The following is a 13,580-nucleotide window of genomic DNA, read 5'->3' as shown; positions in this document are numbered from 1 at the left end:
TATTCCCTTCCCCTTTTTTTGATGGGAACATTTAGTTCTAGTCTCTTAGCAAATTTTAGTTATACAATATATAACTATAGTTTATATATAACTATATATAACTACAGTTATATATAAACTATATATATAGTTATATATAGTTTGATATTAGATCTCCAATTCTTACCCAGCTGATAGCTGAAACTTTGTATGTTTTACCAACCCCTTCTTATTTCTCTACCCCTGCTCCAACCCCTGACAAGCAATTTACTAATCTCTGTTTCTGAGTCTGACTCATTTTAAGATTCTACATATAAGTGAACCACGCAGTATTTGTTTTTGTCTGACTTCTCTCACTTAGCATAATGCCTTCAAAGTCCATCCATGTTGTGGCATGTGGTGGGATTTACTTCTTGCTCATGACTGAATAATATTCTACTGAATATATATACTACATCCTTTTTATACGTTCGTCTGTTGATAGACACTTAGGTTGTTTCTCTATTTTGGCTATTGTGAAGAATGCTGCAATGGACATGGGAGTACTGGTATCTCTTCAAGATACTGATTATGTTTTCTTTGCATGTACACTCTGGAAGTGCGATTTCTGGATCAAATGGTAGTTCTATTAATTTTTTTTAAGAATCTCCATACTGTTCTTCATACTGGCTGCACCATTTTGCATTCCCACCAACAGTGCGTGAGGGTTCCCTTTTCTCCACATTCTTTTTTTTTTTTTTTTTTTTTTAGAGAGAGAGAGAGAGAGAGAGAGAGAGATCGCAGGGAGGCAGACAGAGAGAGGAGGAAGCAGGCTCTCCGAGGAGCAGAGAGCCAGACGTGGGGCTCGATCCCAGGACTCTGGGATCATGAGCAGAGAGCCAGACGTGGGGCTCGATCCCAGGACCCTGGGATCATGACCTGAGCTGAAGGCAGAGGCTTTAACCCACTGAGCCACCCAGGCGCCCCTTTTCTCCACATTCTTGCCACCACTTCTCATTTCTTGTCTTTTGATAGCAATTCTAAGAGGTATTACCTAAAGGTGATTTGGATATGCAGTTCCCTGATGATTAGTGATGTTGAGAACCTTCAAAAAATGGCTATTGGCCATTATTTCTGGAAAAATGTTTATTTAGATCCTCCTCTTTTTTTTTCTTTTTGCTGTTGAGTTGTGTAAATTTTTTAAAATATATTTTGGATATTGACCTCTAATCAGATAAATGATTTGCAAATATTTTCTCCCATTCCCTAGGATGCCTTTTCATTCTGTTGATGGTTGCCTTTCCTGGGCAGGAACTTATTAGTTTGATCTAGTCCCACTTGCTTATTTTTGCTTTTGTTGCCTTTGCTTTTGGAGTCGTCCAAAAAATCTTTGCAAGCAAGACCAATGCAAAGAAGCTTACCCACTGTTTTTTTCTAGGAGTTTTATGGTTTCGGGTCTTATGTTCAAGTCTTTAATTCATTTTGATTTGATTTTTGTTTGTGATGTAACAGAGTGGTCCAGTCTCACTCTTTTCATATATGGCTGTCCAGTTCTTCAGCATTGTTTATTGAAGAAACTTTTCCAATTGTGTATTCTTGGTTCCTTTGTCACAAATTATTTGACCATATATATGTGGGTTTATTTCTGGGATCTCTGTCCTTTTTCATTTATCTTTCTCTGTGTTTTTAATGGCAGTATCATACTGTTTTGATTACTACAGCTTTGTAATATAGTTTGACATCAGGAAGTGTGATGCCTCTAGCTTTGTTTTTCTTTTCTAACATGGCTTTGGCTATTCAGAGTCTTTTGTGGTCACATACAAATTTTAGGATTGTTTGTTCTATTTCTGTGACAAATGCCATAGAGATTACATTGTCCATTTAGCTTGCTTTGGGTGGTGTAGACATTTTAACAATATTAATTCTTCCAACCCATGAGCATGGAATATCTTTCCATTTGTTTATGTTTTCTTCAATTTCTTTCATTAATATTTTATAGTTTTCAGTATACAGATATTTTACCTCCTTGGTAAATATATTCCTAGGTATTTTTATTCTTTTTGATGCCCTTGTAAATGGAATTGTTTTCTTAATTTCTATTTCTGATAGTTCATTATTACTGTATAGAAGCCCAACAGATTTTTGTATATGGATTTTGCATCCTGCAGGTTTACTGAATCATTTATTAGTTCTAACAAATTTTTTTTTTTAATTTTTTTTCCCTTTTTATTTATTTATTTTTTTTTCAGCGTAACAGTATTCATTCTTTTTGCACAACACCCAGTGCTCCATGCAAAACGTGCCCTCCCCATCACCCACCACCTGTTCCCCCAACCTCCCACCCCTGACCCTTCAAAACCCTCAGGTTGTTTTTCAGAGTCCATAGTCTCTTATGGTTCGCTTCCCCTCCCCAATGTCCAACAAATTTTTTGGTAGACTCTGGATTTTTTTCTATATAATATCATGTCATCTGCAAATAGAGATAGTTTTACTTCTTCCTTTTCATTTAGGTGCCCTTTATTTTTACTTGTCTAATTTCTCTAGCTAAGACTTCCAGTACTATGTTGAATAAAAGTGGCAAGAATGGGCATCCTTGTCTTGTTCAGAAGTAAAAAGAGCTCTCAGCTTTTCATCACTGGGTATTGTGCTAGCTGTGGGCTTGTCCTATATGGTCTTTATTATGTTGGGGTATATTCCTTCTCACCCACTTTGCTGAGAGTTTTATAATGAATGGATGTTGAATTGTGTCAAATGCTTTTTCTGCATCTATTGAGGAGATCATATGATTTTCACACTTCATTTTGTTAATGTAGTATATCGCATTGATTTTCAGATGTTTAACCATTCTTGTATCCCTAGAATAAATCCCACTTAATTAGGGTGTATGGTCTTTTTAATGTCCTGTTGAATTTGGTTTGCTAATATTTTGTTGAGGATTTTTGTATCTATGTTCATCAGAGATATTGGCCTATAATTTTCTTTTCTTGTAGTGTTCTTGGCTGGTTTTGGGATCAAGGTAATGCTAGCCTCCTAAAATGGAGTTTGGAAGGGTTCCTTGCTCTGGCTTATTTATTTCCTGTTAGTTTTTAATTCTGTATGTTGGACACTTTTCTCAGAAATAGGATATCATACCTAACTTTTAAGTTGACATTTTTCATTTTTTACTAAACATGTCTTTTTTTTTTAAAGATTTTATTTATTTATTTGACAGAGAGATCACTACTAGGCAGAGAGGCAGGCAGAGAGAGAAGGGGAAGCAGGCCCCTCACCAAGCAGGGAGCTAATGCAGGGCTTGATCCCAGGACCCTGAGGCCATGGCCTAAGCCGAAGGCAGATGCCCAACTATCTGAGCCACCCAGATACCCCAAACATGTGTCTTTAAATACACAGTTTTCATGGGTACATTGTATTCTACCTTTGGAAGAATTATAACTTATTTAACTACTCTTACTGTTGGACATTTGGGTTCTAGAATAAATAATACTACATTATATATCTTTCATACAAATAGCTGTCTACATATATTTTTAGAAATATACTAACTGGGTCAAAAAATGCATATATTTAGGTTTGGGAGAATGTTCACCATACGCATATGGCAGGAACAAAATTACTTTCCAGATAGGCTTAAAAATGACTACACATTTATTTCATCCTTGTCCCACTTAATGCATTATTAGATAGGCTTAAAAATGACTACACATTTATTTCATCCTTGTGCCACTTAATGCATTATTTTAATGGTTGCCAATACTTTAAAAATATTATTTTAATTTTCATTTATTTCATGATTAGTAGAGTTCTCTCTCTTAAATATATATTATTTTTCTGTGACTTGTTTGCTCTTGTCCTTTACCCATTTTTCTTTTATATTGGGAAATCAGTATTATTTTTAAAGGCCTATTTCCATATTAAGGATATTAGCTTTTGGGTATTGGGTATACACTATGAATATATATGTGTATATATTTATAACACAGATATCATACCTAATTCACCCTAAATTTGTGTGTGTGTGGTATTTTTGACATAATGCAATTTTATTTTATTTTTTTTAAGATTTTATTTATTTATCTGACAGATAGAGATCACAAGTAGGCAGAGAGAGAGAGAGAGAGAGAGGAGGAAGCAGGTTCCCCGCTGAGCAGAGAGCCTGACGTGGGGCTTGATCTCAGTACGTTGGGATCATGACCTGAGCTGAAGGCAGAGGCTTAACCCACTGAGCCACCCAGGCGCACCGACATAATGGAATTTTAAATGGTTATGTAGTCATTGTATTGATTTTCTCCTTTGTGATTTTTGTCCATCTGTTTTAGTTTTGTAATTTTTTTTTGCTTTAAAATTTCTCTCCAGTATAAGGATCAGTCAAATATTCCCCTATTTTTTGGTGTGCTTTAAATAACTTAATTATTTACATTTCACATATCTATCTAGAATTTGCTTTCACGTGAGGTTATTAACAAACTTGATTTCCTCCCTCGCTTTCTTCGCCAATTTTTCTAGCAACTTATGTGGATAAACCTATGTTCCTCAGTGGTTTGTGATCTTTCCTTTGTAATATAAAAATAATTTAGGTTTACCAGATTCTCTTTCAGGTCTTACTTTTGTGTTCTTCTGATCTGCCTGCCAATTCTTTTTTTAGGTCACACTGTTTTAATTGTTTATTTGCAATACTTCATAGGACAAGTTACCCCTCACTCCACCCACCCATCTTCTTTTACAAAATTTCCTTTGGTTGCTTTTTCAGAGGAGGGTGGGGCAACGAATAGTAGGATTAGTGGTTTCTTAATCCCATTCTTCAATCAAGGCAATAAAAACATGTTATTAGAAGAGTAAGGTTTTTTTTTCTTTTTCTTGAAACTTGAAAATAGATACTTAGTTTATTTATCCAACAGTTCTATCAGCTTCTCTGAAAATGTATTTTAAAAGGTGAATAAAAAGTACAGTTCTGTTTCCAACCTCTGAAAAGTTCCACATGTCTTAAAATAGTTGTTTTTTTTCCTTTCCTAGTTTTAGCATTTTGGATTTTATTCTACGGCGATATAGCTTTGTTAATAGACTGTGTTTTACTCATTAAAAAATCATTCCTCAGTAAGAGCTTGATGGAGTTATAAAATATATTATTCTTTTGCTGTTGCTGTTGTTGAGTTTTTATTCCATAATCATAAACTTAACTCTGCAATCCAGCAAGACTTGGAATGGGATGAGAAAAACAGGGAACCCTAAGAACTGCATTGTGAATGCGAAGATCATAGGAAGGTATAAGCAGACAGGGTTGAGGGGTGTTCTCCTGAGCAACAGAAGGAATGGCCTGATGGTTAAAATAAAATGCAAGTCAGATGTACTGGTTGTTCATGGTTGTCCATGCTGGGCAATGGTGATCTCCTTTCTGGTCTTGCCATTCCTAGACCCAAAGTGTTCCACAGTTTCCATAGTATTCATACACTCTTTTTCACTTTGCCAAAGGTCATGGGCTTGCCATCTATCTAACCTTACAGTATTGGCATTCTTGGGAACCATTTATACTGGGCCTAGCATTTGCCATGGACAAGGTGCTGGGACCTGTATAATTGAGGATGAAATTGTCATCATCAAATTTCTCCCTCCAGTGGACTTGTTGCCAGTGCCATTATGGCATTTGAAGTCTCCATCCTGCCCCCATAAACCCCGCAATAACTTTTTATAAGGCAGGAACCTTTATAACCAAATCCCTTCTTCCCAGTGCTTAGAACATGAAAGCTATCTGTGTCTTTGAGAGTCTGTCTGGAAACAGCTCTCAGGAGATGTGGCTGAAGAGCTCACTGGTGATGGTGAGGTCAAAGAATGTGGTGGATTTGAGCATGGCTTCCCAGTGTGGTGTAGCCCCAGGAGGTAGTGATGGTGTCTGCAAAGCTATCTTATCCTTGTTCTTTCTTTCTTTTTAGTTATAATTCCAGTATAGTTAATAAACAGTGTTATGTTAGTTTCAGGTGTACAATATAGTGATTCAACAATTGTATACATTATTAGTGCTCATCCATGATAAGTGTATTCTTCATCCCCTTCACCTAGTTCATCCATTTCCCCACTTACATCCCATCTGGTAACCACTAGTTTGTCCTCTATAGTTAAGAGTCTCTTTTATGACCTGAGTCTTTTTTTTTCCTTTGTTTGTTTTGGTTTTTAAATCTACATGAGTGAATTCATATGTTATTTGTCTTTCTCTGACTGACTTATTTCACGTAGCATTATATTCTCTAGATCCAGTCATGTTGTTGCAAATGACAAGATTTCATTCTTTTTTGTGGTGGAGTAATATTTCATTGTGTTTCATTCACCACATTTTTTTTATCCATATATCCGTTGATGGATACTTGGGCTGCTTCCATTATTTGGCTATTGTAAATAATGCTGCAATAAACATGGAGGTACATATATCTTTTTGCATTAGTGTTTTTATATTCTTTGGGTAAATACTAGTACTGGAATTACTGGATCGTATGGTAATTCTATTTTTAATTTTTTGACCAACCTCCATACTGTTTTCCACAGTGGCTGCACCAGTTTACATTCTCACCAACAGTGCACAAGGATTCCTTTTCTCCACATCCTCGCCAACACTGGTTTTTGTTGTTGTTGTTGTTGTTTGTTTGATTTTAGTCATTCTGACAGGTGGGAGGTGATATCTCATAGTTGTTTTGTTTTGTATATCTGTGACGATGAGTGATGTTGAGAATCTTTTCATTCTTGTTCTTATCACTTGTTTTCCCAAGGTCAAAATAGGGAGAATTATCATGAAAATTATTTCTAAAACATACTTGCATTTTATGGACAACAATAGAGTGATTAATTCATGCAACAGATATTTACAGCATCCTCACTATGAGCCAGGCCCTAGCATTATGGGTGCTGGACATATGCCAAGGAGCTCTGGAGATAAATCCCAGTAGGAGATAAAAACAAATAAATAAAAATATATAATGCAGTGTAAAATAGAGGTAAGTACTCTGAAGAAAAACAAAGCAAGGTAAAAGAAAAGAGTGTGGCAGGAATGAGGATGACACTCTTGGGTAGCGTGATTAGGAAAGGTCTCTGTAATTAGGTGGTCTTTGCAGAGACTTGAAAGAAATGAGGAAGAAAGTCATGTAAGCAGATAGGTTCTAGGACCATCAAGGAGCCCAGGATATGCAGAAAGAAGTGAGTGAGTTAGAAAGTAGTGGGAGACAAGTTAACAGAAGTAGCCAGGATCAAATTAAAGGGTCTGATTTTAGTGAGGTGATGATGAGAAGCTGCTGGAAGATCCTGAGCAGGAGAATGACATGATTTGAGGTCCTTTGAGTCGTATCTCTATGACTGCCTTTACAAAAAAATGGATGGTGATGCCATCACTAAGGACACTGGGAGAATAGCAGATTTGGGTAGGTAGCAAGAGTTCTGTTTGGACAGGCCACTTTGGAAGTGCCTGTTAGCCACATGAGAGGTGATATCTAATTACTAGTAGGATGATGCATGAATCTGGAACATCAGACAAAGATAACAATACTGGGAGAACATATGTTGATTTAGCATTGTGGGCCTGGGTGAAATCAATCCAGGAGTATATTAATTTCCTAGGGCTTCTGTAACTAATAACCGCCAATTCCCTGGCTTAAAATAACAAAAATTGTTATTACTCATAATTCTGGAAGCCAGAAGCCCAAAGACCTACAGGGCCTTTCTCTTTCCCTTTGTCTCTGCTAGCCTCTAAGTCTTGTTGGTGTTCCCTGGTTTGTGACCCCTCACTCTACTCTCTGACTCTTCTAAGGGCACTTGTTTTTGGACTGAAGTCTCATCTGGATAATCCATGATAAACTGCTCTCAAAATCCTTGACCTAATGATGTTTTACAATATAAGGCAATCTTCACTCTTTTATCATATAAGACAATATCCACAAGTTCCAGGGATTAGGATTTGGAGCTGTCTTTTGGGGAGCACCATTCACTCGTCCCAGGCAATGGCATGTGGACTGAAAAGAGTCTTAGTCTACAGACGACTAAGCTGTGGGGCACGAGAGCATTCAGAGGCTGGGAAGAGAACTCGGAGCAAGTGAAGCAAACTAAAAGGGGGTCAGTGAGGTGTAGGAGGAGCAGGAGAGTCAGAGCCGGGTGTCTGGGGAGGAAGTGTTTCAATAAGGAGACAACTTGCATATGGAAGGCTGTTAGGTTGTGTAGAAAATAAGGATGGAGCCTTGATGGTGAGACTTGGTTAAGACACAAGTCATTGGTGAACTTCCAAAATTGTATTCAGAGAGTGGCATACTTGGATCTGTTGTTGTCCTCAGTGCTGAAACTGGCTTCCACTGGAATATTCTAATCTTGTTTTCACTGTGGGATCAGTGGATGGCCAAGCACATAGAATTTAAAGTTATTTTGTAAATTTTTTTCCTTCCTTCTATTTGAAGTTATGTCTGTGATTGGGTTGTGTCAATGGTTTGGTTTCTTCAAACAAACTGTTATATGCTCATGGTAGAAATTTTGGAAATCACAAAAAGAAAAAAACTATTAAAAATTATTTCATTTTAAATTTCATGTAAATAAGTCATTTTTTTGGGAACCATTTTTTGTAGGACTTTCTTGTTTGCTTATTTTTTTGACTGGGCTTTGAGGTTTTTCTAGAAGAGTCACTGAATTCAGTGATATGATTTCCTGGGAGCAGGTAAAAGATGAGATTGCTCACAGCATGTTGCCCTATGACTTAGAGTTGACTTTTGGGTTTTGGGGTACCAAGGCGAATGGCTGGGTATTAACTCCAGCAAAGCTGTCAAGTAATTGAAACGGAGACCCTCCCAGGAAAACTGAATGGGAAGAAATCAGAGAGAGGAAGACAAGCCATGAGAGACTCTGGACCCCAGGAAACAAACTGAGGGTTACAGAAGGGAGGGAGGTGGGGGGATGGGTAACTGGGTGATAGGCATTAAGGAGAGTAGGTGTTGTGATGAGCACTTGGTGTTACACACAATTAATGAATTGCTGAACACTGCATCAAAAACTAATGATATACTATATGCTGGCTAACTGAATATAATATAAAGAAATAAAACACAAATAAATAAATGAAAGGGCAGCTTCCCAAATAGAGGCATCTGTGCTGGTGAGTGAAGTGCAGATAGGTCCATCCCATTTATAGAACATCCAAACAACATGTATTCAAGAGCCAGTGTTCTCAATTTGTCTCCCAGATAGGGAGGCGAGGATTTTTTTTTCTTTTTTTAGTTTCAGAAGCTAATAAGGGAATCAGGTGAATCTTAATATCATGTTAATATTTTCATTTTTATAATGTTTGCATTAAATTTGTGAGAGATCAGGGCACCTGGATGGCTCAGTCGTTAAGCAGCTGCCTTCAGCTCAGGTCATGATCCCGGGGTCCTGGAATCGAGCCCTGGCATTGGGCTCCCTGCTCAGTGGGGAGCCACTCCCCCTGTTTGTGTTTCCGCTCTCGCTGGCTCTCTCTCTGTAAAATAAATAAATAATAAAGAAATCTTTAAAAAAATTGTGAGAAAGCAAAATAAAGGAGAACAACTCTGACTCGAATTAAGTTTAGAGGAAAAATCACCAGATTCATCTCACTCTAAAACAGGTAGATTGAGGGTAAGATGAGGAACACAGGGACAGCCTCGAGAGTGCTGGAATGTGGCTTTTTCAGTAGATCCAGGAATAATCTTCCTGAGATCTCCTCTGGATCCCAAAATTAGCACCAAGAGATGGCGATAATAGACTCTGACCAGATGTTTCTTTGATTTAAGCAGCTATCTCTGAAGAAAAGGCCCAGTGAGTTTACTTACTAATCAGATTTCTTCTTGAAGATCTGGTGAAACTTTCCCCATTTTCTATTATTTAAATTCCCTATTATGTATAAATCAATGGATATTGGAAAATACAGGCCTCATAAAGATGCCAAATTAATTACTGGTGTTCAAGACCAAATACTAGTAGGGGGAATATGTTGTTCTAGAATATTAGGTCAGTATTTTTAGGGAGTTGAATAAAAAACAGGGAGGAATACATTCTTGTTTTATGATTCTGAATCCCAGAATCTGAGCTGCTGACATAAATTGAGATCAGTACTCTTATCCCACTTTTGACTTTTTCTGTTTTGCCTGCCAAAAGTCCAGATGAGAAAAAGGTCTCAAAAGTGGAAATAAGGAGACTTATTTTATATAAGCCAGATTACTTGTTAATATGTGCCATTAAAGGCCGAGAATGAGTCTTAGAAATTAAAATTAATTGTATTTATCTTCCAATCAAGCCAAAATTATTGAGAATACCAGATGTTTTTAGAAATATATTTGGTGTCTTTGGGAACTGGAGGCTACTAAATCATTAACAGCTGCCAAAATGGAACAGACCAAATGTACTTGGAATTTAGTTCTTTTGTAGTTGGGAAGTTTGTGGATTTCCTGGTTCAGCCCATCTGATGAGAAGAATAACTTGCAAACATGTTAGCTGGTTGCACAGAATAAATAATATTGCCAGAGAATATGAGATAGATGGGAGTGAAGAGAAATTTATAAGACTGTGTCATCGGTTGAAGACAAAGGCAATTAAGGAGGAAAATAATAGTGCCCATTGTTGTGTTCCATCAGATGCAGTGGTTCTCAGCCTAGGCACAGTTGACATTTTGGGCCAGATCATTATGTATTGTAGGGTTTGTCCTGTGTATTATAGGATGATGAGCAGCAACTCTGGTTTCCACCCCCAGATGCCACAGTACCTTCTCCCCACATGTGACATTGCCAAATGTCCTGGTGGGGGCAGACTTGACCCTGATTGAGAACCACTGCGCAAGACTGCATGAAGAACCCCCAAAGCCACATTCCAGTTATATGCTCAAGATAGAACATAATGAGTGGGAAGGCTTATTGAGAACTTTGGTTGTTGAATATGTTATTGGTATGAGGTTTTATTTGGGAAGCAAATAATGAAGGTGTAATTCTTCCTGTATACTGTACTGATAATAAGAGATCACTTTAAAAAAAAAAAAATAAGAGATCACTTTTTTTTTTTCCAACCTGGAGCTAAATGTTGTCCAAATGCCCTGATTTGAGTCCCAGTTTTGATATGGCTATGTGATCTTTGGCGAGTTACTTAAGCTCTCTGAGCCTGACTTTTCTGGTCTGTAAAATGGAGTTCATTATAGGGTATAGTATAAATCTTTACATATACTTCTTTTTCATTTTTCTTTCTTCCTTTTTAAAATTAATCTTCCCTTACAAAGTTTCTTTTATTTTAAGTGTTATATAGATGTTTGCTGTTACTATTAATTCAGTTAAAAAATCGAGTGCTTTACCAACCATGCCTATGAACTCAAAATGTTTTGAGTTCAATATAGACTGTTGTTTTTCTCACTGTGTATTCCTACAGTTAGTATAAATAAAGTGCCTTCATATTCCAGTTATTCCAGTTACTTCATCTTTTCTACCAAGCACAGGACCACAACTAACGTAAGTAGTATTTATGGTCAAAGAGAAAGACGTCCTTACCTCTGGGCACTTAGAGCTCCATGTCAGTGTTGGGCAAAGCAGAGCGTGGGCTGGATTTCATTCCCATGGACCCACTGGGCAAGGTGCTTCTGTGCCCCAGTCAGTGAGCATGGCTGTGCGGGGTCCTGATGGAGGCATTATTCCTGCAAGGAAATCTGGCTTAGAAACTCAAGTCTCCTTCTCCAGGGTGAATTCTTTCAGCTGGATTGGGTTACTAGTAATCACACCACTTACTACCTCGATTTCTTTGCCTTCACTTACTGTTCTGAATGGTAGAGGTGGGGTGTTGAGCCCATCACTTGAAAAGTCTGAGTATGAGAGGGAATCCAAAGATATGCTGTCAAACTGTTAGTATGGGGATATTTTTGAAGCCTTGAATTTGGATGGGATCACTTAGGCATAGTGAGAGGAATAAGAAGACAAAGGAGAGACCTGAGTCTCAGGCAACTCAGACATTCAAGATCACATGAAAATATAGGAATTGGCAAAGGAGACTGAGCAGAACTCAGACAAGGAGAAGGAAAGTGAGGGTGAGCTGTCACAGATGGTAAAAGGAGAGAGTTAAAACCAAAGCCTGTATTTTGTGAATCAGTGGCTGTAGGGGTAACCCGGTTGTACAAATCATGATAATAATTTATGACCAACTGAAAAGTATTGTTAACATTTCCATTTCCTTGCCGACCAACCTCTTGTCTCGTAGGTTAAAGCGTCTGATGCAGATGCTGGACTCTATGGCTTTGTGGAGTATTCTCTTTATGATGGATTCCAAAGCTATGATTCATCTCCTGCATTCCGAATTGACCCACATGATGGGCGAATCTGTGTTTCTCAAGATATTGATAGGGAAAGGGATCCAGCAACCTATGACCTCTTGGTGAAAGCTACGGATGGGGTAAGTAAGTGTTCATGCATGAAATCTCAAACATACTCAACAGTGAACCACTGTGTACATATCAGAGATTACCACTGATTATCAATTAAATCCTGTCTCATAAATCACTACATCCTTCCTTTGCAAATACCAGACATTATTACAGATCATTTCATCATAAATAGTTCAATAATATCTAGAACAGATAATTACTTTTTGAAAACATGACTACAATAAATCAACGATAATTCTTTAATAATATCTAATATCTAGTCCATTTAAAATTTCCTGGATTTTCTAAAAATGTCTTTTAAAAATTTTTTTTAAATTAAATTTAATTTTTTTCATTGTTCCACTATTCATTGTTTAGGCACTACACCCAGTGCTCCATGTAATACGTGTCCTCCTTAATACCCACCACCAGGATCCCCCAACTCCCCAACCCTGCCCCTCCAAAACCCTTAGTTTATTTCTCAGAGTCCACAGTCTCTCATGGTTTGTCTCCCCCTCTGATTTCCCCCAACTCACTACTTCTCTCCATCACTTAAAAATGTCTTTTAAAAGATGACTTAATTGAATTAAGATCCAAATGAGTTCAAAATTGATTTTATTGCAATATCCCTTCAGTTTTGGGCCATAACAATCAGCTCCCCTCTTCTGCCCCACCCCCACCCTGCCTTACCTTTTCTCTGATGGTATTTGGTTTTGGAAGAAATAAAATTATTTGCCCTGTAAATGTTCCACCTTTTGAATGTGGCTGATTACATCCTTGGGATTCATTTAATGTCCTCTTTTACCATATTTCCTATGAACTGACGTTCTGAGCCAGAAACCGGATTAGTTTTGGGTTCATTTAGATGGTGCTGTGTGTTTCTTACTTTATCGCCAGACACACGCCATTATTCCATTACGGGGTGCAATGTGGTGAAATTTGAATTCTATTATTCCTTTTGCATTTATTATCTGGAATTCTTCAACTAAGAATGTTCTCTCATCAACTATTTGATTATCCTGAAATACAATTCATAGAGGGGAGGCAGGATAATGCTCGATTCATTCTATTTTAACAGTTTTTAGAATAACAAGTTGATGCATTTAATCTCCCCTAAGGGTGTGGATGATTTTTTTTTCTAATGTGATTATAAATCCCTGGAATTTTATATATTTGATGTATTTCATACATTGCTGACATTGTTCTCTCTGATGTTCATACTCGCCCATCTTAGGTCAGTAGTGGCACCTTCAATTTGACT

General features: G+C 37.4%; 1 protein-coding gene across 1 annotated transcript in view; it reads left to right on the top strand.

The window, feature by feature from the left end:
• DCHS2 (dachsous cadherin-related 2) overlaps positions 1–13,580 on the top strand; it is a 251,765-nt gene that overhangs the window by 110,658 nt on the left and 127,527 nt on the right. Inside the window, exon 2 of the mRNA XM_045987317.1 lies at positions 12,157–12,348. Within this exon, the coding sequence (XP_045843273.1) occupies positions 12,157–12,348 (192 nt within the window). The remainder of the gene's footprint in view (positions 1–12,156; positions 12,349–13,580) is intronic.

This window comes from Meles meles, chromosome 2 (genome assembly GCF_922984935.1).
Source record: "Meles meles chromosome 2, mMelMel3.1 paternal haplotype, whole genome shotgun sequence".
NCBI lineage: Eukaryota > Metazoa > Chordata > Mammalia > Carnivora > Mustelidae > Meles > Meles meles.
Note: the sequence above shows the minus strand (reverse complement) of the source record. Positions and strands in the feature narration are given on the sequence as shown.